At 50.6% G+C, this 26297-nt stretch overlaps 3 protein-coding genes across 3 annotated transcripts; all 3 read left to right on the top strand.

Moving 5' to 3' along the window:
• The first annotated feature begins 1082 nt into the window (after nt 1-1082).
• On the top strand, nt 1083-8180 carry LOC133083825 (transcription factor Sp6-like). Its single transcript, XM_061179817.1, has 2 exons — nt 1083-1093; nt 7295-8180. The coding sequence occupies exons 1-2, from the start codon at nt 1083-1085 to the stop codon at nt 8178-8180; spliced, it is 897 nt and encodes a 298-aa protein (XP_061035800.1).
• A 1880-nt stretch (nt 8181-10060) lies between these two features.
• LOC133083824 (transcription factor Sp6-like) lies at nt 10061-17176 on the top strand. Its single transcript, XM_061179816.1, has 4 exons — nt 10061-10071; nt 11081-11214; nt 11890-11927; nt 16241-17176. Exons 1-4 carry the CDS (start codon nt 10061-10063, stop codon nt 17174-17176), a joined length of 1119 nt encoding a protein of 372 aa, XP_061035799.1.
• Nucleotides 17177-19053: 1877 nt separating this feature from the next.
• LOC133083823 (transcription factor Sp6-like) lies at nt 19054-26173 on the top strand. The gene is made up of 4 exons (XM_061179815.1): nt 19054-19064; nt 20074-20207; nt 20883-20920; nt 25238-26173. The coding sequence occupies exons 1-4, from the start codon at nt 19054-19056 to the stop codon at nt 26171-26173; spliced, it is 1119 nt and encodes a 372-aa protein (XP_061035798.1).
• The last annotated feature ends 124 nt before the right edge of the window (nt 26174-26297 follow it).

Genomic DNA, 26297 nt, shown 5'->3' with positions numbered 1-26297 from the left:
AGTAAGCCCTTCCCTCTCTAGCTCTGATTCAGTCCTTAACTCTTGGTCTTTATAAAAGTAAAGTTCAGTAGTCCACTCTCATCTGTCACCCCAGGCAGGCCTTCAAGGCAGCCAAGAGCCCTTGCTCCAGAACTGATGTAGTTCCTCACCCTTGGTGCCTGGCATTTGCCCTCCCCTGAGGGATGGAAGGAAGAGGGTGACCTCGGTTGGGTGAGGGTAGGTGGGGGTGTCCCAGCAGAGGGACCTCCAGCGGTTCCTGCTCAGAGTGGAGGACTCTGTCCCTGCCTGGCCATCTGCTTGCAGAGAAGCTAAGCCCCACTCTTTCTTTAGCTCGACCCTCCCCTTTCGTGCTGCCTACAAGCCTTGCCCCTCCTGTAGAGTGTGTTAGGAGGCTCCTCCCCATCTCATCTCTTGTGGGGCTCCCCTTCCATATGAGGAAGTTGTCCTGTCACTGGAAGGGGCCTGCCTTCTGAGGTGATGTCCAGGAAGCTGTCCCTGTTCCCTTCTTTAGATGCCAGAAATACGTCCTGATGGTGATCCTGGAGTGGGGAACGTGGGGAGGGGTGAAGCCAGAAGAGGCTGAGCCAGGCAAAAGGAAAAAAGCTGATGGGGGCAGGGTCTGACAGGCCGCAGGAGCCTGGAGCTAGTGGGCTTTCCCAGGCTCCAGGTAGAGGCCTTAAGATTCCCCCCGACCTCCCGTTTCCCTGCCTTTCTTTCTCCACCCAGAGCCCTGTGCAAGGATTAGTTGTGTATTGATTTTTTAAGTTATAAGCAAAGGGTATTTTATTTAATATTAGGACATGTGTGTTCATGTTGTGTGTACCCATGCATGTGTGTGTTTCTGTGTGTGTGTGTGTGTGTGTTTCTCTACTGAGCCTGGGGTCTCCAGCCAGGGAGACCCCATCTTGTTCACCCCAGCCAAGGTCCTGGAGCCTAGGCCCACGGCATCTCTTCCTTCCTTGGGGATATCAGTCCAAGGACTGGGTGCTATTGGGAAGTGGGGCTGGGATCTGGGTGGGAATATGTTTGTGTAGAAGAGAGCCCTTCTTAAGAGGGATGGGGTGACTCTCCCTGAAGGACGCATGGGCCTGGGGTAGGTTAAGAAGTAATGTCCTTTCTTTATGCTCCCTCTTCCCCTACCTCCTGCTAATCCGACCAGAGGTCCCTTTCCTTGCTGAGAGGGCTGGGGGCAGAAGAGAGTTGGCAGTGCCTGCAGGTTGCCTGGCCAGGTGGATGAGGGGGAGAGAGGGAGGGCGCTGTGGGTGTGAGATGCCGTTTTCCTCCAGCTGAGGAAACCAGCCACCTCTCCCTTTGCCACTAGGACAGCCTTTCCCAGTGACCATCCTCAGGGGAACTCCCAAATGTGCGTTGGGGAGAGGACAGCACGGATATTCCCATGGAGGCCCCGAGCTCTCAGGTGTGCTGGTGAGGGCTTTGGATAGGTTTTCTTTTGCTCCCCTCTTTTATAGATCTAGGTTGCTTGGCTGTCTGCCCCCTTCTAGGCAGCCCCCTAGAGGAGAAATGTAGGATTTTTTTTTCTTTAAGTGCTGTGAACCCATTTTGGGGGGGGGGGAGGAGGAGGAAGAAGCAGCCTGTGTTTTTTATGCCATAATAAAGTCATCAACCACACCACTGCTTCATTTGTCTTCCAGCTCCGGTTTCCTTTTTGACTCATGGTCTCTCAGCAGCAAGGACCAGGCTGGCTGCAGGGTGGGGTGGACACTTCTCTTTGATCCTGCAGCCCTGGGCAGCCTCACCTCCCTTTGTTTGGGGGCAGAGCTGAGCTGATTGTTGAAGGGTCTGATCCTGCCCGGAGGTTGTTGATGCAGAAGGAGGGTGGCGCTCCCTCGGGGTTGATAGCTGGGCTGACTGTCCCTCCCTGGTCTTCTCCTGTGGAGATGAAAAGGTTCTAGATATTTCCTTCTTCTTCCACATGGAAGCCCCCTCTTTCGCCTCCCCTGCCAAGAATGCCGGTTCCCTGCCTTCCCAGAGATGGCCAGCCCCTTGGCCCCCTCACCCCACCCTCGTGGGTGTGTGCCTGTCAATCAGGCCTTCTGGCTCTGAGAGAGGTGGGGGTGACTGACAGCGATTTCTCCACCCAGGATGATCCCTATCAGGGACAAGGTGATGAAAGGCAGCCGAGATATCCGATGGGCTCCCGCCCAGCTGAAAAGCATGAGGGAAAGGTTCCTAGTGCAACTCCCAGCTAGAGACCTGCCGCAGTTACACAACCACGGTGTGCACAGAAGTTCCTCACTGGACCCATCGGGCACCCCCGGATATGCACAAATGCACACTTTCCCAGGCTGCTCAAACGCCTGGTGCACAGTTGGTGCCTAACACACGTCAGATGAGTAAAAGCCTCATGGCTCCAGGGCCCCAAACCTAGGAAAGTTGACAGAGGATCAGTTTTTGGCTCCAAGGGGGCAGAGTAGGTTATTACGTTCTTTCACCTTTCCATCCTACATCTTGGCCAAAATTGTCATCTACCCCAGTGGGATTCCTATTTCCCCCCACTCTAACCCTAACCCAATTTCTCAGAGCCAAATCTGGTACCCAGGCTGGCCCATTCCACCACTTGTTTGGGAGAGTCTGGGGTCACAAAGTTTCTTAAATGGGGGCATCAGAATGATTTAGGGGTTACAGAGGAAAGCAGACCAGTTGAGGGGGCCATACGTTTGTTTCTGTCTGCCTGGGTGGCGGAGGGCCAGGCGTGTTACGGTGACCTCAGGCCCACCCCGCTCCCTGGGGCTCCTCTTTTGTCTTCCTGGTTCTGGGGGACTTAGACCCCAGGAGCCTGGCGAGTCCTCTCCTGCTCTCCCCCATTGCTGCCCCCAGGGCGAGGAGGGCAGCTGTGGGGGCGGCTGGGCCTGTCTGGGCAGGGCTGGGACTGCCCCTCCTCCCCTTGCAGCTCCTCCCGCTGACCTGCATTCTTATCGGGGGCCTTTGGTGCGGCTCTCATGCCTCTCACTCGCTCGCTCTGACCGGCAATGCTGCCTGGCTGCCGCCACTCCCCACCCCCCACCCCCCCCCCCCCCCCCCGCAATGGAGCCCGAGGCCACCTCTGACCCCTCAGTTCTGGCACCCCTGGCAGGACAGTCCTGGAGGGGCTGAGAGGGAGTTCGGGAAATCAAAACATCTGGGCTGACCCCTGGGCAACGTCTCTGAGCCACCCTCTCCTCTCCTGGGAAGTGGGAATAGAATCCCTCTAGGGTGGGTGAGTGAAGTCAGGAATGGGAAAGTGACCGAGGAACCTGCAGCCTGGGGACTGCAGCCTGGGGCTGTGCTGTTCTGCCCGGTCCTGCCCCCAAGCGGGCAGCTGGGGAAGTTCAGGATGTGAACCGGCTTTCAGGCCAGCCACCTCGGGGACTCATGTTTATCACCACACAGTCTTGATGTTTGCTTCCGGAATGACGTCCAATGGCAACCTCCCGACCCCCACCCCGTACATCACACCAGAAGCAGCCTTCACCTCCCATTAATCCTTGTGAGTCTGACTGCTCAGCATCTGAGCAGTGGAGGTTTGAAAAGAATCTCAGGCGCCAAATAGTATTTGGTATTTGGATAAGTATTCTCATTCTTTAAAAAAGAATAAGTATTCTCATTCTTTAAAAAAAAACTGCCAATCAATAAAAAAGCGAAAAAAGAATATGCTGATCAGCACTATGCCTAGTGTTGTAAACACAAAGACGGGTAAGACAGGACTCCTTTTAGCAACTCATGATCTCACAGGGAAAGTAAACATATAAGCTCAAACCATAACGACAAAGTGCTGTGGAGGCACCATGTAGTAATAAAACTACATTTCTTTTAAAACAGTCGTTTCCTCCTTCTATCCACTCCCCAGCTATTTGTTGATTTTATAAATATTTGAGTTTGCTTTATGTCCACGCGTTGGCTTTAAACATGATAGACGATGCACATAAGCAGGATCTAGTCCATACTTTGAAGGAGTTTCTGCTCAGAGGAAATGGGTTGCAAAAACAGCTATATTTAAAGAAAGAAATGAGTATGGGCAATGAGAGCTATAAGTTGGTATTGGAGCACAAAAGAGGGAAAAAAGACTTCAAATTGGATCAGGGAAGATGTTACTAGAGCAATGCTGTTTAAACGGGACCTCGAAGGGCCATTGGGTATCAATGACGGACATCTTGGGAAGAATAAGCTTGCAACAGGAAAGTGGGAGAAAGGCAAAGCACAGGAAAAATACTCTGAGTACCTGTAGAGTACAAGTGGGAAGAGTAGGAGCTTAGAGCCACATCATCTAGGGCTTTGGAGGCCAAGCCAAGGATACCATGCCAAGCTACCATGTTACCACAGCAGTGCTTTAGCACAAGCATTAGCCTGCAACAGAACCAACCACTTGGAGGGCTTGTGAAAACACAAGCTCCACTCCCATAGTTACTGATTCCAGAGGTCCAGAGTAGGGCTGACTATTCGTATCTTCAAGAAGTTCACAAGTGATGCTGGTATTTGAAGACCACTTCCGGAGAGTTAATCTGGTGATCGCGTGGAGGATGGCTTAGAAAGGGAGAGGGTAGAGATGGAAACACCAGTCAGAAGACAGTTATACCCATCCAGGTGAAATGAGAGACTAAGCTGGAATCAATGGAAATAAGATAGTCAGCTATAGTCAAGAGTAGGTATTTTCGAATAAAAGTCAATATGATAGAAAGTGTAATACTGAATTAAAGCTACATATTAATGAGAGGAGTAACTTCCTTTCAAGTTGTGTGAAAGGGTATCTTTTATTTCTTCTGGTAGTGAATTGGCCTAGAAAAACAGAACTCTACTGGGAAGTGTGTAAATATAAGAATATTCCTTTTAATATTAGAAATTATAATGATATATAGAGATAAAAACTTTGAGCTCGTAATCTAGAATTTGATGAGACCACAAAAGGTGGCATCTAATCAATGCTTCTGCTCTCAGGAAAGATTACCTCCAAAATCTATCAAGATCTATAGTTGTATATTTAATTTATGAAGATCCTGAAGGTGAGACTCTTAAGAGAGGTGAAGGCAGGGCTAGGGGCTCTGGAAGGTTCAAATAATAATTCCTAAGGTTTGGAGTTTAGACCAAAGCTTCTTATTTGTTATTATCATTCTAACCTCTACTAGTTATTCCTACTAATTAGATATCTAATAGCTAATTGAGGCAATATTCTCCTTTTCCTTTTCCTAGAGATTTATGCTGCAGTAAAATACAGTCTATCGAAAGACGTACATTTGAACCACTACCTTTTTTGCAGTTTATCTAAGTTACAAATATAACTTCATTATATTTGGAATTTTTGTAAAGCTTAATTTTTTATAAAATTAATTTGTTACTCATTTGGAAATATGATTAAGATTACTACTCAAATTTTGTAGCAAATCCTTTTTGTCTCTAGCAAAGATTAGTGTGAGAAGTATTACACAGATCAGAGTGAATCATTATAGAGCAGTGGCTCTCAACCAGGGTGATTTTGCACGCAGGTGACATTTGGTAGCGTCTGGAGACATTTTTGCTTGTCAGAACTGTATATGCTGCTGGCATCTAGTGGACAGAGGCCAGAGATGCTACTAAACGTCCAACAGTGTACAGGAGAGCCTCCCACAGCAAAGAATTATCCAGCCCAAAATGTCGATAGTGCTGCCTTTCTGGAGAAATAAAGATCACTTAACACAAGTATTTAATGAGCATTTACTATTTTGTATCTAATGCACCACATATATAATCATGAAAGTATAAATCATAATATCTTCCACAGTGAGATTTCTTTAGCGTATGGAGGGAGTAGTGTTGTTATGTTTCATCATATATAAATTAGAATTATTGCCAAAGGATAAATGTTCTGAAAGAATATATATTTTTATTCTTCTTTTGCTTGTGTCTTTTGTTGTAGAAATCTTGGTTGCAATTTACTCACAGAACTGAGCTTTGGAACGTTTCAGGCCTGGCATGGAATGCAGTTTTTACACAAGTTGTAAGTGGAATAGAAGATGAATACATGTAAAAAACTGTGTGTAAAAACACCATGCAGTTCTTGGTTAGCTGGGTGTAAGCCCAGGATGAATTCTGGAAAGTATGTCTTGAGAGCCATTTATTTTTTTTTTTCAAATGAGGAAACTAAGGTACAAAGAGGCCAAGAGACTTGTTTAACTCAAATATATGAATCGCTCTGCTTTCCATAGTACTGATCTTTGGCACGGGCAATAAAAGGCACCAAGCAAAAACACTCAAATTAGCATTGTCATGGAATCCCACTGATGCCTCTCCAATATGCGAATGGTCCATGAAGTTCCACTTTTGAATTTCACTTTGATTCCTGCTCATGTGCAAAGTTCCTAACTGCTTAAAATGTATGCAACACAGAGCTGCAAAGAACTAAGTTTAGCACCGAATTCTTCAGGGAGCAAAAGGTGTGGGTGCTTCCCCAACCATTATTAGCTCTTTTAAATGGTAAAGCAGAAAGAATTCCTGAACACCCACCACAGGGCTCTCCCCAGCCACCCAGAACATTATTTTTCAAAAAGCATATATCTCTGAAGTGAATTATCTGTGGCCAATAGGAAGCTCTGAGGTATGGAAAAAGACGTTGTTTGTGTTCAGCTGTAGTGTGAGAAATATAAAGAAAATACATTGCTGTAGCCTAATTCAATATACTTTCTTTGCTGACTACTCTTCAGTAAGAAGTGTGGGTTTTACACCCCTTCAGCTCAAAAATTCTGTGATTTCTCACGACACAAGCAAATGAGAGTGGGTACGTTCAATGGCCCGAAGGCGATTTTAGACTCAAGGTAAAGAGCTCTTCTACACCTGGCTTTGGAAAAGACTCCCTTACCTGTCTTGTGGTTCAGAAATCCAGTTTCACACAGTTCATTTTGGGTTAATGAAGGTGTTGAGGCTGTGTCTGGAGCTGGATTAGCAATTCCTGCAGATGCCTATCTTTAGCGGCCTCCTTCCTTTCCCTTGTTAGTTTGCTGATGCCTACCTTGGGGAGAGAGCACCGAGGGTCAGTTTTTCTTTTGCCAGCACACCGGAGAGCAGGCTCATGAGGTCCCTTCACCAGGAGGTTTTAGTAGCGTCAGTACAGCGTCTTAAACTCACCGCCTTTCCTAAACATCCCATAACACCAAGAGTTCCTTATAAGAATCAGAGTTTCACTATAGTTATGTAGGCAACACAGGAAAATACATTGTGGAAATCAATCAATCAATCAATCAATCACAGTTTAAAAATTAATGAATTCATTCAAAAACATTCACTGAGTGCCATGGCCACTGTTACTCCTCTCGGGTAACCTGGAAAGCGACAGTCCCTTGGCCCCGGGACCCTCTTCCAAGCTCCTGCAGCCGGACGTGTCACACCATTACGAATCGTGGTTCCGGCCGACACGCCCAGGCACCGAGGAGGGCTCGTGGTGGGACCTTCATCCGGGTACCAGCTGGATGGACCTCCCCCACACTCAGGGCGCGCTGACCTCACCTGGCCACCCCGGGGCGCTTCAGGCTGGCTTGGGGGGCTACGTCGGAGACCACCAGCTTTGTGCCCAGCCGCCCCACCCACACCCGCACCCGCACCACCTCCTCCCAGCCGCCGGAGGGCAGCACCTCCTCGGGCCTCCCGACGGGGCGAAGGCCTTGGAAGCAGCCGCCCCGGAATCCCAGGGGCTGGATACCAGTCTGGATGGGGCGGCCCGGCCCAAAGGCTCCCGGCGGTCAGCGCCCCGCAGCTCAGGCCAGACCGTGTGCCGCTGCCCCAACTGCCTGGAGGCGGAGCGACTGGGGGCTCCGTGCGGGCCCGATGGGGGCAAGAAGAAGCATTTGCACAATTGCCACATCCCGGGCTGTGGGAAAGCCTACGCCAAGACATCGCACCTGAAGGCACACTTGCGCTGGCACAGCGGCGACCGCCCCTTCGTGTGCAACTGGCTCTTCTGCGGCAAGCGCTTCACGCGCTCCGACGAGCTGCAGCGCCGCCTCCAGACCCACACCGGCACCAAGAAGTTCCCCTGCGCAGTCTGCAGCCGAGTCTTCATGCGCAGCGACCACCTGGCCAAACACATGAAAACCCACGAGGGCGCCAAAGAGGAGGCTGCCGGGGCGGCGGCGGGAGAGGGCAAGGCCGGCGGAGCGGAGCCCCCCGGGGGCAAAGGCAAGCGCGAGGCCGAGGGCAGCGCGGCTCCCTGCAGCTGAGCTCCTCGTCCCGCCTCCCCGTCCCGCCTCCCCGTTGGTCTCCCCTGGGGCCATCAGCAGAGAGCCCTCTGGCCTGATGCCCTTGGGGGGGGGTGGCTTGAGTAAGAGAAGGTGGTTATTTATGGAGAGGGAGGGAAAGTGGTGCGGGGGTCAGGGAGCCGGGTCGCTTAGGGGTCTCTTAGTCTCTGGGGCTGGACAGGACGGACGCGTTTGACTGGGCGGGGAGGAGCTGCGCGTGCCCATCAGTTCTCCCCTTCCTCGCTCTTTCACTTCACGCCCCTGGGCTGGGGGGTTGGGGTGGACTACCCCAACGGCGGCTGGAGGGCCGAGGGGATAGGGTGGAGGATACGGCGCGTCCCCGGAGCAGAGAGGAGTGGGGCCGCCCCGGGCGCTGGGGGTAGCTGTCTGGACACGTCGTTAGCGCCTGGGAACCCGGACATAAAAGGGCCTCTGGAGCCGCGCTGCGGCCCGGGTCCCTGTCATCCCCCCTAGAGTGCTTTACCCCGGGGTTTCCGGAGGGAGAGCTGAGATGGGGTAGCAGAGGCTGGGGGTCCCCCTAAGGGAGGAGTTTCTATCTGGCTGGGAGGGTTGTCACCGCAGAAATAATGTCTCTGATGTGCCTCCTTATTAAGCCTTCCAGACCCAGTGTGATGGAGCCACGAGGGAAGAAGGGAAGAGGGCCAGAATGGGCGACAGCTTCCAGCCAGAACTGTGGGGTGGAGGAGGGAGCCAGATGTGGAGGTTGAGCAAGGAAGTCTTCCTCTAAAATGAGAGAAAGGGATTTGGTCAGGGAGTGGAAGTAAGCCCTTCCCTCTCTAGCTCTGATTCAGTCCTTAACTCTTGGTCTTTATAAAAGTAAAGTTCAGTAGTCCACTCTCATCTGTCACCCCAGGCAGGCCTTCAAGGCAGCCAAGAGCCCTTGCTCCAGAACTGATGTAGTTCCTCACCCTTGGTGCCTGGCATTTGCCCTCCCCTGAGGGATGGAAGGAAGAGGGTGACCTCGGTTGGGTGAGGGTAGGTGGGGGTGTCCCAGCAGAGGGACCTCCAGCGGTTCCTGCTCAGAGTGGAGGACTCTGTCCCTGCCTGGCCATCTGCTTGCAGAGAAGCTAAGCCCCACTCTTTCTTTAGCTCGACCCTCCCCTTTCGTGCTGCCTACAAGCCTTGCCCCTCCTGTAGAGTGTGTTAGGAGGCTCCTCCCCATCTCATCTCTTGTGGGGCTCCCCTTCCATATGAGGAAGTTGTCCTGTCACTGGAAGGGGCCTGCCTTCTGAGGTGATGTCCAGGAAGCTGTCCCTGTTCCCTTCTTTAGATGCCAGAAATACGTCCTGATGGTGATCCTGGAGTGGGGAACGTGGGGAGGGGTGAAGCCAGAAGAGGCTGAGCCAGGCAAAAGGAAAAAAGCTGATGGGGGCAGGGTCTGACAGGCCGCAGGAGCCTGGAGCTAGTGGGCTTTCCCAGGCTCCAGGTAGAGGCCTTAAGATTCCCCCCGACCTCCCGTTTCCCTGCCTTTCTTTCTCCACCCAGAGCCCTGTGCAAGGATTAGTTGTGTATTGATTTTTTAAGTTATAAGCAAAGGGTATTTTATTTAATATTAGGACATGTGTGTTCATGTTGTGTGTACCCATGCATGTGTGTGTTTCTGTGTGTGTGTGTGTGTGTGTTTCTCTACTGAGCCTGGGGTCTCCAGCCAGGGAGACCCCATCTTGTTCACCCCAGCCAAGGTCCTGGAGCCTAGGCCCACGGCATCTCTTCCTTCCTTGGGGATATCAGTCCAAGGACTGGGTGCTATTGGGAAGTGGGGCTGGGATCTGGGTGGGAATATGTTTGTGTAGAAGAGAGCCCTTCTTAAGAGGGATGGGGTGACTCTCCCTGAAGGACGCATGGGCCTGGGGTAGGTTAAGAAGTAATGTCCTTTCTTTATGCTCCCTCTTCCCCTACCTCCTGCTAATCCGACCAGAGGTCCCTTTCCTTGCTGAGAGGGCTGGGGGCAGAAGAGAGTTGGCAGTGCCTGCAGGTTGCCTGGCCAGGTGGATGAGGGGGAGAGAGGGAGGGCGCTGTGGGTGTGAGATGCCGTTTTCCTCCAGCTGAGGAAACCAGCCACCTCTCCCTTTGCCACTAGGACAGCCTTTCCCAGTGACCATCCTCAGGGGAACTCCCAAATGTGCGTTGGGGAGAGGACAGCACGGATATTCCCATGGAGGCCCCGAGCTCTCAGGTGTGCTGGTGAGGGCTTTGGATAGGTTTTCTTTTGCTCCCCTCTTTTATAGATCTAGGTTGCTTGGCTGTCTGCCCCCTTCTAGGCAGCCCCCTAGAGGAGAAATGTAGGATTTTTTTTTCTTTAAGTGCTGTGAACCCATTTTGGGGGGGGGGGAGGAGGAGGAAGAAGCAGCCTGTGTTTTTTATGCCATAATAAAGTCATCAACCACACCACTGCTTCATTTGTCTTCCAGCTCTGGTTTCCTTTTTGACTCATGGTCTCTCAGCAGCAAGGACCAGGCTGGCTGCAGGGTGGGGTGGACACTTCTCTTTGATCCTGCAGCCCTGGGCAGCCTCACCTCCCTTTGTTTGGGGGCAGAGCTGAGCTGATTGTTGAAGGGTCTGATCCTGCCCGGAGGTTGTTGATGCAGAAGGAGGGTGGCGCTCCCTCGGGGTTGATAGCTGGGCTGACTGTCCCTCCCTGGTCTTCTCCTGTGGAGATGAAAAGGTTCTAGATATTTCCTTCTTCTTCCACATGGAAGCCCCCTCTTTCGCCTCCCCTGCCAAGAATGCCGGTTCCCTGCCTTCCCAGAGATGGCCAGCCCCTTGGCCCCCTCACCCCACCCTCGTGGGTGTGTGCCTGTCAATCAGGCCTTCTGGCTCTGAGAGAGGTGGGGGTGACTGACAGCGATTTCTCCACCCAGGATGATCCCTATCAGGGACAAGGTGATGAAAGGCAGCCGAGATATCCGATGGGCTCCCGCCCAGCTGAAAAGCATGAGGGAAAGGTTCCTAGTGCAACTCCCAGCTAGAGACCTGCCGCAGTTACACAACCACGGTGTGCACAGAAGTTCCTCACTGGACCCATCGGGCACCCCCGGATATGCACAAATGCACACTTTCCCAGGCTGCTCAAACGCCTGGTGCACAGTTGGTGCCTAACACACGTCAGATGAGTAAAAGCCTCATGGCTCCAGGGCCCCAAACCTAGGAAAGTTGACAGAGGATCAGTTTTTGGCTCCAAGGGGGCAGAGTAGGTTATTACGTTCTTTCACCTTTCCATCCTACATCTTGGCCAAAATTGTCATCTACCCCAGTGGGATTCCTATTTCCCCCCACTCTAACCCTAACCCAATTTCTCAGAGCCAAATCTGGTACCCAGGCTGGCCCATTCCACCACTTGTTTGGGAGAGTCTGGGGTCACAAAGTTTCTTAAATGGGGGCATCAGAATGATTTAGGGGTTACAGAGGAAAGCAGACCAGTTGAGGGGGCCATACGTTTGTTTCTGTCTGCCTGGGTGGCGGAGGGCCAGGCGTGTTACGGTGACCTCAGGCCCACCCCGCTCCCTGGGGCTCCTCTTTTGTCTTCCTGGTTCTGGGGGACTTAGACCCCAGGAGCCTGGCGAGTCCTCTCCTGCTCTCCCCCATTGCTGCCCCCAGGGCGAGGAGGGCAGCTGTGGGGGCGGCTGGGCCTGTCTGGGCAGGGCTGGGACTGCCCCTCCTCCCCTTGCAGCTCCTCCCGCTGACCTGCATTCTTATCGGGGGCCTTTGGTGCGGCTCTCATGCCTCTCACTCGCTCGCTCTGACCGGCAATGCTGCCTGGCTGCCGCCACTCCCCACCCCCCACCCCCCACCCCCACCCCCCCCGCAATGGAGCCCGAGGCCACCTCTGACCCCTCAGTTCTGGCACCCCTGGCAGGACAGTCCTGGAGGGGCTGAGAGGGAGTTCGGGAAATCAAAACATCTGGGCTGACCCCTGGGCAACGTCTCTGAGCCACCCTCTCCTCTCCTGGGAAGTGGGAATAGAATCCCTCTAGGGTGGGTGAGTGAAGTCAGGAATGGGAAAGTGACCGAGGAACCTGCAGCCTGGGGACTGCAGCCTGGGGCTGTGCTGTTCTGCCCGGTCCTGCCCCCAAGCGGGCAGCTGGGGAAGTTCAGGATGTGAACCGGCTTTCAGGCCAGCCACCTCGGGGACTCATGTTTATCACCACACAGTCTTGATGTTTGCTTCCGGAATGACGTCCAATGGCAACCTCCCGACCCCCACCCCGTACATCACACCAGAAGCAGCCTTCACCTCCCATTAATCCTTGTGAGTCTGACTGCTCAGCATCTGAGCAGTGGAGGTTTGAAAAGAATCTCAGGCGCCAAATAGTATTTGGTATTTGGATAAGTATTCTCATTCTTTAAAAAAGAATAAGTATTCTCATTCTTTAAAAAAAAAACTGCCAATCAATAAAAAAGCGAAAAAAGAATATGCTGATCAGCACTATGCCTAGTGTTGTAAACACAAAGACGGGTAAGACAGGACTCCTTTTAGCAACTCATGATCTCACAGGGAAAGTAAACATATAAGCTCAAACCATAACGACAAAGTGCTGTGGAGGCACCATGAAGTAATAAAACTACATTTCTTTTAAAACAGTCGTTTCCTCCTTCTATCCACTCCCCAGCTATTTGTTGATTTTATAAATATTTGAGTTTGCTTTATGTCCACGCGTTGGCTTTAAACATGATAGACGATGCACATAAGCAGGATCTAGTCCATACTTTGAAGGAGTTTCTGCTCAGAGGAAATGGGTTGCAAAAACAGCTATATTTAAAGAAAGAAATGAGTATGGGCAATGAGAGCTATAAGTTGGTATTGGAGCACAAAAGAGGGAAAAAAGACTTCAAATTGGATCAGGGAAGATGTTACTAGAGCAATGCTGTTTAAACGGGACCTCGAAGGGCCATTGGGTATCAATGACGGACATCTTGGGAAGAATAAGCTTGCAACAGGAAAGTGGGAGAAAGGCAAAGCACAGGAAAAATACTCTGAGTACCTGTAGAGTACAAGTGGGAAGAGTAGGAGCTTAGAGCCACATCATCTAGGGCTTTGGAGGCCAAGCCAGGGATACCATGCCAAGCTACCATGTTACCACAGCAGTGCTTTAGCACAAGCATTAGCCTGCAACAGAACCAACCACTTGGAGGGCTTGTGAAAACACAAGCTCCACTCCCATAGTTACTGATTCCAGAGGTCCAGAGTAGGGCTGACTATTCGTATCTTCAAGAAGTTCACAAGTGATGCTGGTATTTGAAGACCACTTCCGGAGAGTTAATCTGGTGATCGCGTGGAGGATGGCTTAGAAAGGGAGAGGGTAGAGATGGAAACACCAGTCAGAAGACAGTTATACCCATCCAGGTGAAATGAGAGACTAAGCTGGAATCAATGGAAATAAGATAGTCAGCTATAGTCAAGAGTAGGTATTTTCGAATAAAAGTCAATATGATAGAAAGTGTAATACTGAATTAAAGCTACATATTAATGAGAGGAGTAACTTCCTTTCAAGTTGTGTGAAAGGGTATCTTTTATTTCTTCTGGTAGTGAATTGGCCTAGAAAAACAGAACTCTACTGGGAAGTGTGTAAATATAAGAATATTCCTTTTAATATTAGAAATTATAATGATATATAGAGATAAAAACTTTGAGCTCATAATCTAGAATTTGATGAGACCACAAAAGGTGGCATCTAATCAATGCTTCTGCTCTCAGGAAAGATTACCTCCAAAATCTATCAAGATCTATAGTTGTATATTTAATTTATGAAGATCCTGAAGGTGAGACTCTTAAGAGAGGTGAAGGCAGGGCTAGGGGCTCTGGAAGGTTCAAATAGTAATTCCTAAGGTTTGGAGTTTAGACCAAAGCTTCTTATTTGTTATTATCATTCTAACCTCTACTAGTTATTCCTACTAATTAGATATCTAATAGCTAATTGAGGCAATATTCTCCTTTTCCTTTTCCTAGAGATTTATGCTGCAGTAAAATACAGTCTATCGAAAGACGTACATTTGAACCACTACCCTTTTTGCAGTTTATCTAAGTTACAAATATAACTTCATTATATTTGGAATTTTTGTAAAGCTTAATTTTTTATAAAATTAATTTGTTACTCATTTGGAAATATGATTAAGATTACTACTAAAATTTTGTAGCAAATCCTTTTTGTCTCTAGCAAAGATTAGTGTGAGAAGTATTACACAGATCAGAGTGAATCATTATAGAGCAGTGGCTCTCAACCAGGGTGATTTTGCACGCAGGTGACATTTGGTAGCGTCTGGAGACATTTTTGCTTGTCAGAACTGTATATGCTGCTGGCATCTAGTGGACAGAGGCCAGAGATGCTACTAAACGTCCAACAGTGTACAGGAGAGCCTCCCACAGCAAAGAATTATCCAGCCCAAAATGTCGATAGTGCTGCCTTTCTGGAGAAATAAAGATCACTTAACACAAGTATTTAATGAGCATTTACTATTTTGTATCTAATGCACCACATATATAATCATGAAAGTATAAATCATAATATCTTCCACAGTGAGATTTCTTTAGCGTATGGAGGGAGTAGTGTTGTTATGTTTCATCATATATAAATTAGAATTATTGCCAAAGGATAAATGTTCTGAAAGAATATATATTTTTATTCTTCTTTTGCTTGTGTCTTTTGTTGTAGAAATCTTGGTTGCAATTTACTCACAGAACTGAGCTTTGGAACGTTTCAGGCCTGGCATGGAATGCAGTTTTTACACAAGTTGTAAGTGGAATAGAAGATGAATACATGTAAAAAACTGTGTGTAAAAACACCATGCAGTTCTTGGTTAGCTGGGTGTAAGCCCAGGATGAATTCTGGAAAGTATGTCTTGAGAGCCATTTATTTTTTTTTTTCAAATGAGGAAACTAAGGTACAAAGAGGCCAAGAGACTTGTTTAACTCAAATATATGAATCGCTCTGCTTTCCATAGTACTGATCTTTGGCACGGGCAATAAAAGGCACCAAGCAAAAACACTCAAATTAGCATTGTCATGGAATCCCACTGATGCCTCTCCAATATGCGAATGGTCCATGAAGTTCCACTTTTGAATTTCACTTTGATTCCTGCTCATGTGCAAAGTTCCTAACTGCTTAAAATGTATGCAACACAGAGCTGCAAAGAACTAAGTTTAGCACCGAATTCTTCAGGGAGCAAAAGGTGTGGGTGCTTCCCCAACCATTATTAGCTCTTTTAAATGGTAAAGCAGAAAGAATTCCTGAACACCCACCACAGGGCTCTCCCCAGCCACCCAGAACATTATTTTTCAAAAAGCATATATCTCTGAAGTGAATTATCTGTGGCCAATAGGAAGCTCTGAGGTATGGAAAAAGACGTTGTTTGTGTTCAGCTGTAGTGTGAGAAATATAAAGAAAATACATTGCTGTAGCCTAATTCAATATACTTTCTTTGCTGACTACTCTTCAGTAAGAAGTGTGGGTTTTACACCCCTTCAGCTCAAAAATTCTGTGATTTCTCACGACACAAGCAAATGAGAGTGGGTACGTTCAATGGCCCGAAGGCGATTTTAGACTCAAGGTAAAGAGCTCTTCTACACCTGGCTTTGGAAAAGACTCCCTTACCTGTCTTGTGGTTCAGAAATCCAGTTTCACACAGTTCATTTTGGGTTAATGAAGGTGTTGAGGCTGTGTCTGGAGCTGGATTAGCAATTCCTGCAGATGCCTATCTTTAGCGGCCTCCTTCCTTTCCCTTGTTAGTTTGCTGATGCCTACCTTGGGGAGAGAGCACCGAGGGTCAGTTTTTCTTTTGCCAGCACACCGGAGAGCAGGCTCATGAGGTCCCTTCACCAGGAGGTTTTAGTAGCGTCAGTACAGCGTCTTAAACTCACCGCCTTTCCTAAACATCCCATAACACCAAGAGTTCCTTATAAGAATCAGAGTTTCACTATAGTTATGTAGGCAACACAGGAAAATACATTGTGGAAATCAATCAATCAATCAATCAATCAATCACAGTTTAAAAATTAATGAATTCATTCAAAAACATTCACTGAGTGCCATGCCCACTGTTACTCCTCTCGGGTAACCTGCGAGGACCTGGAAAGCGACAGTCCCTTGGCCCCGGGACCCTCTTCCAAGCTCCTGCAGCCGGACGTGTCACACCATTACGAATCGTGGTTCCGGCCGACACGCCCAGGCACCGAGGAGGGCTCGTGGTGGGACCTTCATCCGGGTACCAGCTGGATGGACCTCCCCCACACTCAGGGCGCGCTGACCTCACCTGGCCACCCCGGGGCGCTTCAGGCTGGCTTGGGGGGCTACGTCGGAGACCACCAGCTTTGTGCCCAGCCGCCCCACCCACACCCGCACCCGCACCACCTCCTCCCAGCCGCCGGAGGGCAGCACCTCCTCGGGCCTCCCGACGGGGCGAAGGCCTTGGAAGCAGCCGCCCCGGAATCCCAGGGGCTGGATACCAGTCTGGATGGGGCGGCCCGGCCCAAAGGCTCCCGGCGGTCAGCGCCCCGCAGCTCAGGCCAGACCGTGTGCCGCTGCCCCAACTGCCTGGAGGCGGAGCGACTGGGGGCTCCGTGCGGGCCCGATGGGGGCAAGAAGAAGCATTTGCACAATTGCCACATCCCGGGCTGTGGGAAAGCCTACGCCAAGACATCGCACCTGAAGGCACACTTGCGCTGGCACAGCGGCGACCGCCCCTTCGTGTGCAACTGGCTCTTCTGCGGCAAGCGCTTCACGCGCTCCGACGAGCTGCAGCGCCGCCTCCAGACCCACACCGGCACCAAGAAGTTCCCCTGCGCAGTCTGCAGCCGAGTCTTCATGCGCAGCGACCACCTGGCCAAACACATGAAAACCCACGAGGGCGCCAAAGAGGAGGCTGCCGGGGCGGCGGCGGGAGAGGGCAAGGCCGGCGGAGCGGAGCCCCCCGGGGGCAAAGGCAAGCGCGAGGCCGAGGGCAGCGCGGCTCCCTGCAGCTGAGCTCCTCGTCCCGCCTCCCCGTCCCGCCTCCCCGTTGGTCTCCCCTGGGGCCATCAGCAGAGAGCCCTCTGGCCTGATGCCCTTGGGGGGGGGGGTGGCTTGAGTAAGAGAAGGTGGTTATTTATGGAGAGGGAGGGAAAGTGGTGCGGGGGTCAGGGAGCCGGGTCGCTTAGGGGTCTCTTAGTCTCTGGGGCTGGACAGGACGGACGCGTTTGACTGGGCGGGGAGGAGCTGCGCGTGCCCATCAGTTCTCCCCTTCCTCGCTCTTTCACTTCACGCCCCTGGGCTGGGGGGTTGGGGTGGACTACCCCAACGGCGGCTGGAGGGCCGAGGGGATAGGGTGGAGGATACGGCGCGTCCCCGGAGCAGAGAGGAGTGGGGCCGCCCCGGGCGCTGGGGGTAGCTGTCTGGACACGTCGTTAGCGCCTGGGAACCCGGACATAAAAGGGCCTCTGGAGCCGCGCTGCGGCCCGGGTCCCTGTCATCCCCCCTAGAGTGCTTTACCCCGGGGTTTCCGGAGGGAGAGCTGAGATGGGGTAGCAGAGGCTGGGGGTCCCCCTAAGGGAGGAGTTTCTATCTGGCTGGGAGGGTTGTCACCGCAGAAATAATGTCTCTGATGTGCCTCCTTATTAAGCCTTCCAGACCCAGTGTGATGGAGCCACGAGGGAAGAAGGGAAGAGGGCCAGAATGGGCGACAGCTTCCAGCCAGAACTGTGGGGTGGAGGAGGGAGCCAGATGTGGAGGTTGAGCAAGGAAGTCTTCCTCTAAAATGAGAGAAAGGGATTTGGTCAGGGAGTGGAAGTAAGCCCTTCCCTCTCTAGCTCTGATTCAGTCCTTAACTCTTGGTCTTTATAAAAGTAAAGTTCAGTAGTCCACTCTCATCTGTCACCCCAGGCAGGCCTTCAAGGCAGCCAAGAGCCCTTGCTCCAGAACTGATGTAGTTCCTCACCCTTGGTGCCTGGCATTTGCCCTCCCCTGAGGGATGGAAGGAAGAGGGTGACCTCGGTTGGGTGAGGGTAGGTGGGGGTGTCCCAGCAGAGGGACCTCCAGCGGTTCCTGCTCAGAGTGGAGGACTCTGTCCCTGCCTGGCCATCTGCTTGCAGAGAAGCTAAGCCCCACTCTTTCTTTAGCTCGACCCTCCCCTTTCGTGCTGCCTACAAGCCTTGCCCCTCCTGTAGAGTGTGTTAGGAGGCTCCTCCCCATCTCATCTCTTGTGGGGCTCCCCTTCCATATGAGGAAGTTGTCCTGTCACTGGAAGGGGCCTGCCTTCTGAGGTGATGTCCAGGAAGCTGTCCCTGTTCCCTTCTTTAGATGCCAAAAATACGTCCTGATGGTGATCCTGGAGTGGGGAACGTGGGGAGGGGTGAAGCCAGAAGAGGCTGAGCCAGGCAAAAGGAAAAAAGCTGATGGGGGCAGGGTCTGACAGGCCGCAGGAGCCTGGAGCTAGTGGGCTTTCCCAGGCTCCAGGTAGAGGCCTTAAGATTCCCCCCCGACCTCCCGTTTCCCTGCCTTTCTTTCTCCACCCAGAGCCCTGTGCAAGGATTAGTTGTGTATTGATTTTTTAAGTTATAAGCAAAGGGTATTTTATTTAATATTAGGACATGTGTGTTCATGTTGTGTGTACCCATGCATGTGTGTGTTTCTGTGTGTGTGTGTGTTTCTCTACTGAGCCTGGGGTCTCCAGCCAGGGAGACCCCATCTTGTTCACCCCAGCCGAGGTCCTGCAGCCTAGGCCCACAGCATCTCTTCCTTCCTTGGGGATATCAGTCCAAGGACTGGGTGCTATTGGGAAGTGGGGCTGGGATCTGGGTGGGAATATGTTTGTGTAGAAGAGAGCCCTTCTTAAGAGGGATGGGGTGACTCTCCCTGAAGGACGCATGGGCCTGGGGTAGGTTAAGAAGTAATGTCCTTTCTTTATGCTCCCTCTTCCCCTACCTCCTGCTAATCCGACCAGAGGTCCCTTTCCTTGCTGAGAGGGCTGGGGGCAGAAGAGAGTTGGCAGTGCCTGCAGGCTGCCTGGCCAGGTGGATGAGGGGGAGAGAGGGAGGGCGCTGTGGGTGTGAGATGCCGTTTTCCTCCAGCTGAGGAAACCAGCCACCTCTCCCTTTGCCACTAGGACAGCCTTTCCCAGTGACCATCCTCAGGGGAACTCCCAAATGTGCGTTGGGGAGAGGACAGCACGGATATTCCCATGGAGGCCCCGAGCTCTCAGGTGTGCTGGTGAGGGCTTTGGATAGGTTTTCTTTTGCTCCCCTCTTTTATAGATCTAGGTTGCTTGGCTGTCTGCCCCCTTCTAGGCAGCCCCCTAGAGGAGAAATGTAGGATTTTTTTTTCTTTAAGTGCTGTGAACCCATTTTGGGGGGGGGGGAGGAGGAGGAAGAAGCAACCTGTGTTTTTTATGCCATAATAAAGTCATCAACCACACCACTGCTTCATTTGTCTTCCAGCTCCGGTTTCCTTTTTGACTCATGGTCTCTCAGCAGCAAGGACCAGGCTGGCTGCAGGGTGGGGTGGACACTTCTCTTTGATCCTGCAGCCCTGGGCAGCCTCACCTCCCTTTGTTTGGGGGCAGAGCTGAGCTGATTGTTGAAGGGTCTGATCCTGCCCGGAGGTTGTTGATGCAGAAGGAGGGTGGCGCTCCCTCGGGGTTGATAGCTGGGCTGACTGTCCCTCCCTGGTCTTCTCCTGTGGAGATGAAAAGGTTCTAGATATTTCCTTCTTCTTCCACATGGAAGCCCCCTCTTTCGCCTCCCCTGCCAAGAATGCCGGTTCCCTGCCTTCCCAGAGATGGCCAGCCCCTTGGCCCCCTCACCCCACCCTCGTGGGTGTGTGCCTGTCAATCAGGCCTTCTGGCTCTGAGAGAGGTGGGGGTGACTGACAGCGATTTCTCCACCCAGGATGATCCCTATCAGGGACAAGGTGATGAAAGGCAGCCGAGATATCCGATGGGCTCCCGCCCAGCTGAAAAGCATGAGGGAAAGGTTCCTAGTGCAACTCCCAGCTAGAGACCTGCCGCAGTTACACAACCACGGTGTGCACAGAAGTTCCTCACTGGACCCATCGGGCACCCCCGGATATGCACAAATGCACACTTTCCCAGGCTGCTCAAACGCCTGGTGCACAGTTGGTGCCTAACACACGTCAGATGAGTAAAAGCCTCATGGCTCCAGGGCCCCAAACCTAGGAAAGTTGACAGAGGATCAGTTTTTGGCTCCAAGGGGGCAGAGTAGGTTATTACGTTCTTTCACCTTTCCATCCTACATCTTGGCCAAAATTGTCATCTACCCCAGTGGGATTCCTATTTCCCCCCACTCTAACCCTAACCCAATTTCTCAGAGCCAAATCTGGTACCCAGGCTGGCCCATTCCACCACTTGTTTGGGAGAGTCTGGGGTCACAAAGTTTCTTAAATGGGGGCATCAGAATGATTTAGGGGTTACAGAGGAAAGCAGACCAGTTGAGGGGGCCATACGTTTGTTTCTGTCTGCCTGGGTGGCGGAGGGCCAGGCGTGTTACGGTGACCTCAGGCCCACCCCGCTCCCTGGGGCTCCTCTTTTGTCTTCCTGGTTCTGGGGGACTTAGACCCCAGGAGCCTGGCGAGTCCTCTCCTGCTCTCCCCCATTGCTGCCCCCAGGGCGAGGAGGGCAGCTGTGGGGGCGGCTGGGCCTGTCTGGGCAGGGCTGGGACTGCCCCTCCTCCCCTTGCAGCTCCTCCCGCTGACCTGCATTCTTATCGGGGGCCTTTGGTGCGGCTCTCATGCCTCTCACTCGCTCGCTCTGACCGGCAATGCTGCCTGGCTGCCGCCACTCCCCACCCCCCACCCCCCACCCCCACCCCCCCCGCAATGGAGCCCGAGGCCACCTCTGACCCCTCAGTTCTGGCACCCCTGGCAGGACAGTCCTGGAGGGGCTGAGAGGGAGTTCGGGAAATCAAAACATCTGGGCTGACCCCTGGGCAACGTCTCTGAGCCACCCTCTCCTCTCCTGGGAAGTGGGAATAGAATCCCTCTAGGGTGGGTGAGTGAAGTCAGGAATGGGAAAGTGACCGAGGAACCTGCAGCCTGGGGACTGCAGCCTGGGGCTGTGCTGTTCTGCCCGGTCCTGCCCCCAAGCGGGCAGCTGGGGAAGTTCAGGATGTGAACCGGCTTTCAGGCCAGCCACCTCGGGGACTCATGTTTATCACCACACAGTCTTGATGTTTGCTTCCGGAATGACGTCCAATGGCAACCTCCCGACCCCCACCCCGTACATCACACCAGAAGCAGCCTTCACCTCCCATTAATCCTTGTGAGTCTGACTGCTCAGCATCTGAGCAGTGGAGGTTTGAAAAGAATCTCAGGCGCCAAATAGTATTTGGTATTTGGATAAGTATTCTCATTCTTTAAAAAAGAATAAGTATTCTCATTCTTTAAAAAAAAAACTGCCAATCAATAAAAAAGCGAAAAAAGAATATGCTGATCAGCACTATGCCTAGTGTTGTAAACACAAAGACGGGTAAGACAGGACTCCTTTTAGCAACTCATGATCTCACAGGGAAAGTAAACATATAAGCTCAAACCATAACGACAAAGTGCTGTGGAGGCACCATGAAGTAATAAAACTACATTTCTTTTAAAACAGTCGTTTCCTCCTTCTATCCACTCCCCAGCTATTTGTTGATTTTATAAATATTTGAGTTTGCTTTATGTCCACGCGTTGGCTTTAAACATGATAGACGATGCACATAAGCAGGATCTAGTCCATACTTTGAAGGAGTTTCTGCTCAGAGGAAATGGGTTGCAAAAACAGCTATATTTAAAGAAAGAAATGAGTATGGGCAATGAGAGCTATAAGTTGGTATTGGAGCACAAAAGAGGGAAAAAAGACTTCAAATTGGATCAGGGAAGATGTTACTAGAGCAATGCTGTTTAAACGGGACCTCGAAGGGCCATTGGGTATCAATGACGGACATCTTGGGAAGAATAAGCTTGCAACAGGAAAGTGGGAGAAAGGCAAAGCACAGGAAAAATACTCTGAGTACCTGTAGAGTACAAGTGGGAAGAGTAGGAGCTTAGAGCCACATCATCTAGGGCTTTGGAGGCCAAGCCAGGGATACCATGCCAAGCTACCATGTTACCACAGCAGTGCTTTAGCACAAGCATTAGCCTGCAACAGAACCAACCACTTGGAGGGCTTGTGAAAACACAAGCTCCACTCCCATAGTTACTGATTCCAGAGGTCCAGAGTAGGGCTGACTATTCGTATCTTCAAGAAGTTCACAAGTGATGCTGGTATTTGAAGACCACTTCCGGAGAGTTAATCTGGTGATCGCGTGGAGGATGGCTTAGAAAGGGAGAGGGTAGAGATGGAAACACCAGTCAGAAGACAGTTATACCCATCCAGGTGAAATGAGAGACTAAGCTGGAATCAATGGAAATAAGATAGTCAGCTATAGTCAAGAGTAGGTATTTTCGAATAAAAGTCAATATGATAGAAAGTGTAATACTGAATTAAAGCTACATATTAATGAGAGGAGTAACTTCCTTTCAAGTTGTGTGAAAGGGTATCTTTTATTTCTTCTGGTAGTGAATTGGCCTAGAAAAACAGAACTCTACTGGGAAGTGTGTAAATATAAGAATATTCCTTTTAATATTAGAAATTATAATGATATATAGAGATAAAAACTTTGAGCTCATAATCTAGAATTTGATGAGACCACAAAAGGTGGCATCTAATCAATGCTTCTGCTCTCAGGAAAGATTACCTCCAAAATCTATCAAGATCTATAGTTGTATATTTAATTTATGAAGATCCTGAAGGTGAGACTCTTAAGAGAGGTGAAGGCAGGGCTAGGGGCTCTGGAAGGTTCAAATAGTAATTCCTAAGGTTTGGAGTTTAGACCAAAGCTTCTTATTTGTTATTATCATTCTAACCTCTACTAGTTATTCCTACTAATTAGATATCTAATAGCTAATTGAGGCAATATTCTCCTTTTCCTTTTCCTAGAGATTTATGCTGCAGTAAAATACAGTCTATCGAAAGACGTACATTTGAACCACTACCTTTTTTGCAGTTTATCTAAGTTACAAATATAACTTCATTATATTTGGAATTTTTGTAAAGCTTAATTTTTTATAAAATTAATTTGTTACTCATTTGGAAATATGATTAAGATTACTACTCAAATTTTGTAGCAAATCCTTTTTGTCTCTAGCAAAGATTAGTGTGAGAAGTATTACACAGATCAGAGTGAATCATTATAGAGCAGTGGCTCTCAACCAGGGTGATTTTGCACGCAGGTGACATTTGGTAGCGTCTGGAGACATTTTTGCTTGTCAGAACTGTATATGCTGCTGGCATCTAGTGGACAGAGGCCAGAGATGCTACTAAACGTCCAACAGTGTACAGGAGAGCCTCCCACAGCAAAGAATTATCCAGCCCAAAATGTCGATAGTGCTGCCTTTCTGGAGAAATAAAGATCACTTAACACAAGTATTTAATGAGCATTTACTATTTTGTATCTAATGCACCACATATATAATCATGAAAGTATAAATCATAATATCTTCCACAGTGAGATTTCTTTAGCGTATGGAGGGAGTAGTGTTGTTATGTTTCATCATATATAAATTAGAATTATTGCCAAAGGATAAATGTTCTGAAAGAATATATATTTTTATTCTTCTTTTGCTTGTGTCTTTTGTTGTAGAAATCTTGGTTGCAATTTACTCACAGAACTGAGCTTTGGAACGTTTCAGGCCTGGCATGGAATGCAGTTTTTACACAAGTTGTAAGTGGAATAGAAGATGAATACATGTAAAAAACTGTGTGTAAAAACACCATGCAGTTCTTGGTTAGCTGGGTGTAAGCCCAGGATGAATTCTGGAAAGTATGTCTTGAGAGCCATTTATTTTTTTTTTTCAAATGAGGAAACTAAGGTACAAAGAGGCCAAGAGACTTGTTTAACTCAAATATATGAATCGCTCTGCTTTCCATAGTACTGATCTTTGGCACGGGCAATAAAAGGCACCAAGCAAAAACACTCAAATTAGCATTGTCATGGAATCCCACTGATGCCTCTCCAATATGCGAATGGTCCATGAAGTTCCACTTTTGAATTTCACTTTGATTCCTGCTCATGTGCAAAGTTCCTAACTGCTTAAAATGTATGCAACACAGAGCTGCAAAGAACTAAGTTTAGCACCGAATTCTTCAGGGAGCAAAAGGTGTGGGTGCTTCCCCAACCATTATTAGCTCTTTTAAATGGTAAAGCAGAAAGAATTCCTGAACACCCACCACAGGGCTCTCCCCAGCCACCCAGAACATTATTTTTCAAAAAGCATATATCTCTGAAGTGAATTATCTGTGGCCAATAGGAAGCTCTGAGGTATGGAAAAAGACGTTGTTTGTGTTCAGCTGTAGTGTGAGAAATATAAAGAAAATACATTGCTGTAGCCTAATTCAATATACTTTCTTTGCTGACTACTCTTCAGTAAGAAGTGTGGGTTTTACACCCCTTCAGCTCAAAAATTCTGTGATTTCTCACGACACAAGCAAATGAGAGTGGGTACGTTCAATGGCCCGAAGGCGATTTTAGACTCAAGGTAAAGAGCTCTTCTACACCTGGCTTTGGAAAAGACTCCCTTACCTGTCTTGTGGTTCAGAAATCCAGTTTCACACAGTTCATTTTGGGTTAATGAAGGTGTTGAGGCTGTGTCTGGAGCTGGATTAGCAATTCCTGCAGATGCCTATCTTTAGCGGCCTCCTTCCTTTCCCTTGTTAGTTTGCTGATGCCTACCTTGGGGAGAGAGCACCGAGGGTCAGTTTTTCTTTTGCCAGCACACCGGAGAGCAGGCTCATGAGGTCCCTTCACCAGGAGGTTTTAGTAGCGTCAGTACAGCGTCTTAAACTCACCGCCTTTCCTAAACATCCCATAACACCAAGAGTTCCTTATAAGAATCAGAGTTTCACTATAGTTATGTAGGCAACACAGGAAAATACATTGTGGAAATCAATCAATCAATCAATCAATCAATCAATCACAGTTTAAAAATTAATGAATTCATTCAAAAACATTCACTGAGTGCCATGCCCACTGTTACTCCTCTCGGGTAACCTGCGAGGACCTGGAAAGCGACAGTCCCTTGGCCCCGGGACCCTCTTCCAAGCTCCTGCAGCCGGACGTGTCACACCATTACGAATCGTGGTTCCGGCCGACACGCCCAGGCACCGAGGAGGGCTCGTGGTGGGACCTTCATCCGGGTACCAGCTGGATGGACCTCCCCCACACTCAGGGCGCGCTGACCTCACCTGGCCACCCCGGGGCGCTTCAGGCTGGCTTGGGGGGCTACGTCGGAGACCACCAGCTTTGTGCCCAGCCGCCCCACCCACACCCGCACCCGCACCACCTCCTCCCAGCCGCCGGAGGGCAGCACCTCCTCGGGCCTCCCGACGGGGCGAAGGCCTTGGAAGCAGCCGCCCCGGAATCCCAGGGGCTGGATACCAGTCTGGATGGGGCGGCCCGGCCCAAAGGCTCCCGGCGGTCAGCGCCCCGCAGCTCAGGCCAGACCGTGTGCCGCTGCCCCAACTGCCTGGAGGCGGAGCGACTGGGGGCTCCGTGCGGGCCCGATGGGGGCAAGAAGAAGCATTTGCACAATTGCCACATCCCGGGCTGTGGGAAAGCCTACGCCAAGACATCGCACCTGAAGGCACACTTGCGCTGGCACAGCGGCGACCGCCCCTTCGTGTGCAACTGGCTCTTCTGCGGCAAGCGCTTCACGCGCTCCGACGAGCTGCAGCGCCGCCTCCAGACCCACACCGGCACCAAGAAGTTCCCCTGCGCAGTCTGCAGCCGAGTCTTCATGCGCAGCGACCACCTGGCCAAACACATGAAAACCCACGAGGGCGCCAAAGAGGAGGCTGCCGGGGCGGCGGCGGGAGAGGGCAAGGCCGGCGGAGCGGAGCCCCCCGGGGGCAAAGGCAAGCGCGAGGCCGAGGGCAGCGCGGCTCCCTGCAGCTGAGCTCCTCGTCCCGCCTCCCCGTCCCGCCTCCCCGTTGGTCTCCCCTGGGGCCATCAGCAGAGAGCCCTCTGGCCTGATGCCCTTGGGGGGGGGGTGGCTTGAGTAAGAGAAGGTGGTTATTTAT

This window comes from Eubalaena glacialis, unplaced genomic scaffold (genome assembly GCF_028564815.1).
Source record: "Eubalaena glacialis isolate mEubGla1 unplaced genomic scaffold, mEubGla1.1.hap2.+ XY scaffold_727, whole genome shotgun sequence".
Classification (NCBI taxonomy): domain Eukaryota; kingdom Metazoa; phylum Chordata; class Mammalia; order Artiodactyla; family Balaenidae; genus Eubalaena; species Eubalaena glacialis.
This window is presented reverse-complemented; position numbering and strand designations above follow the sequence as displayed.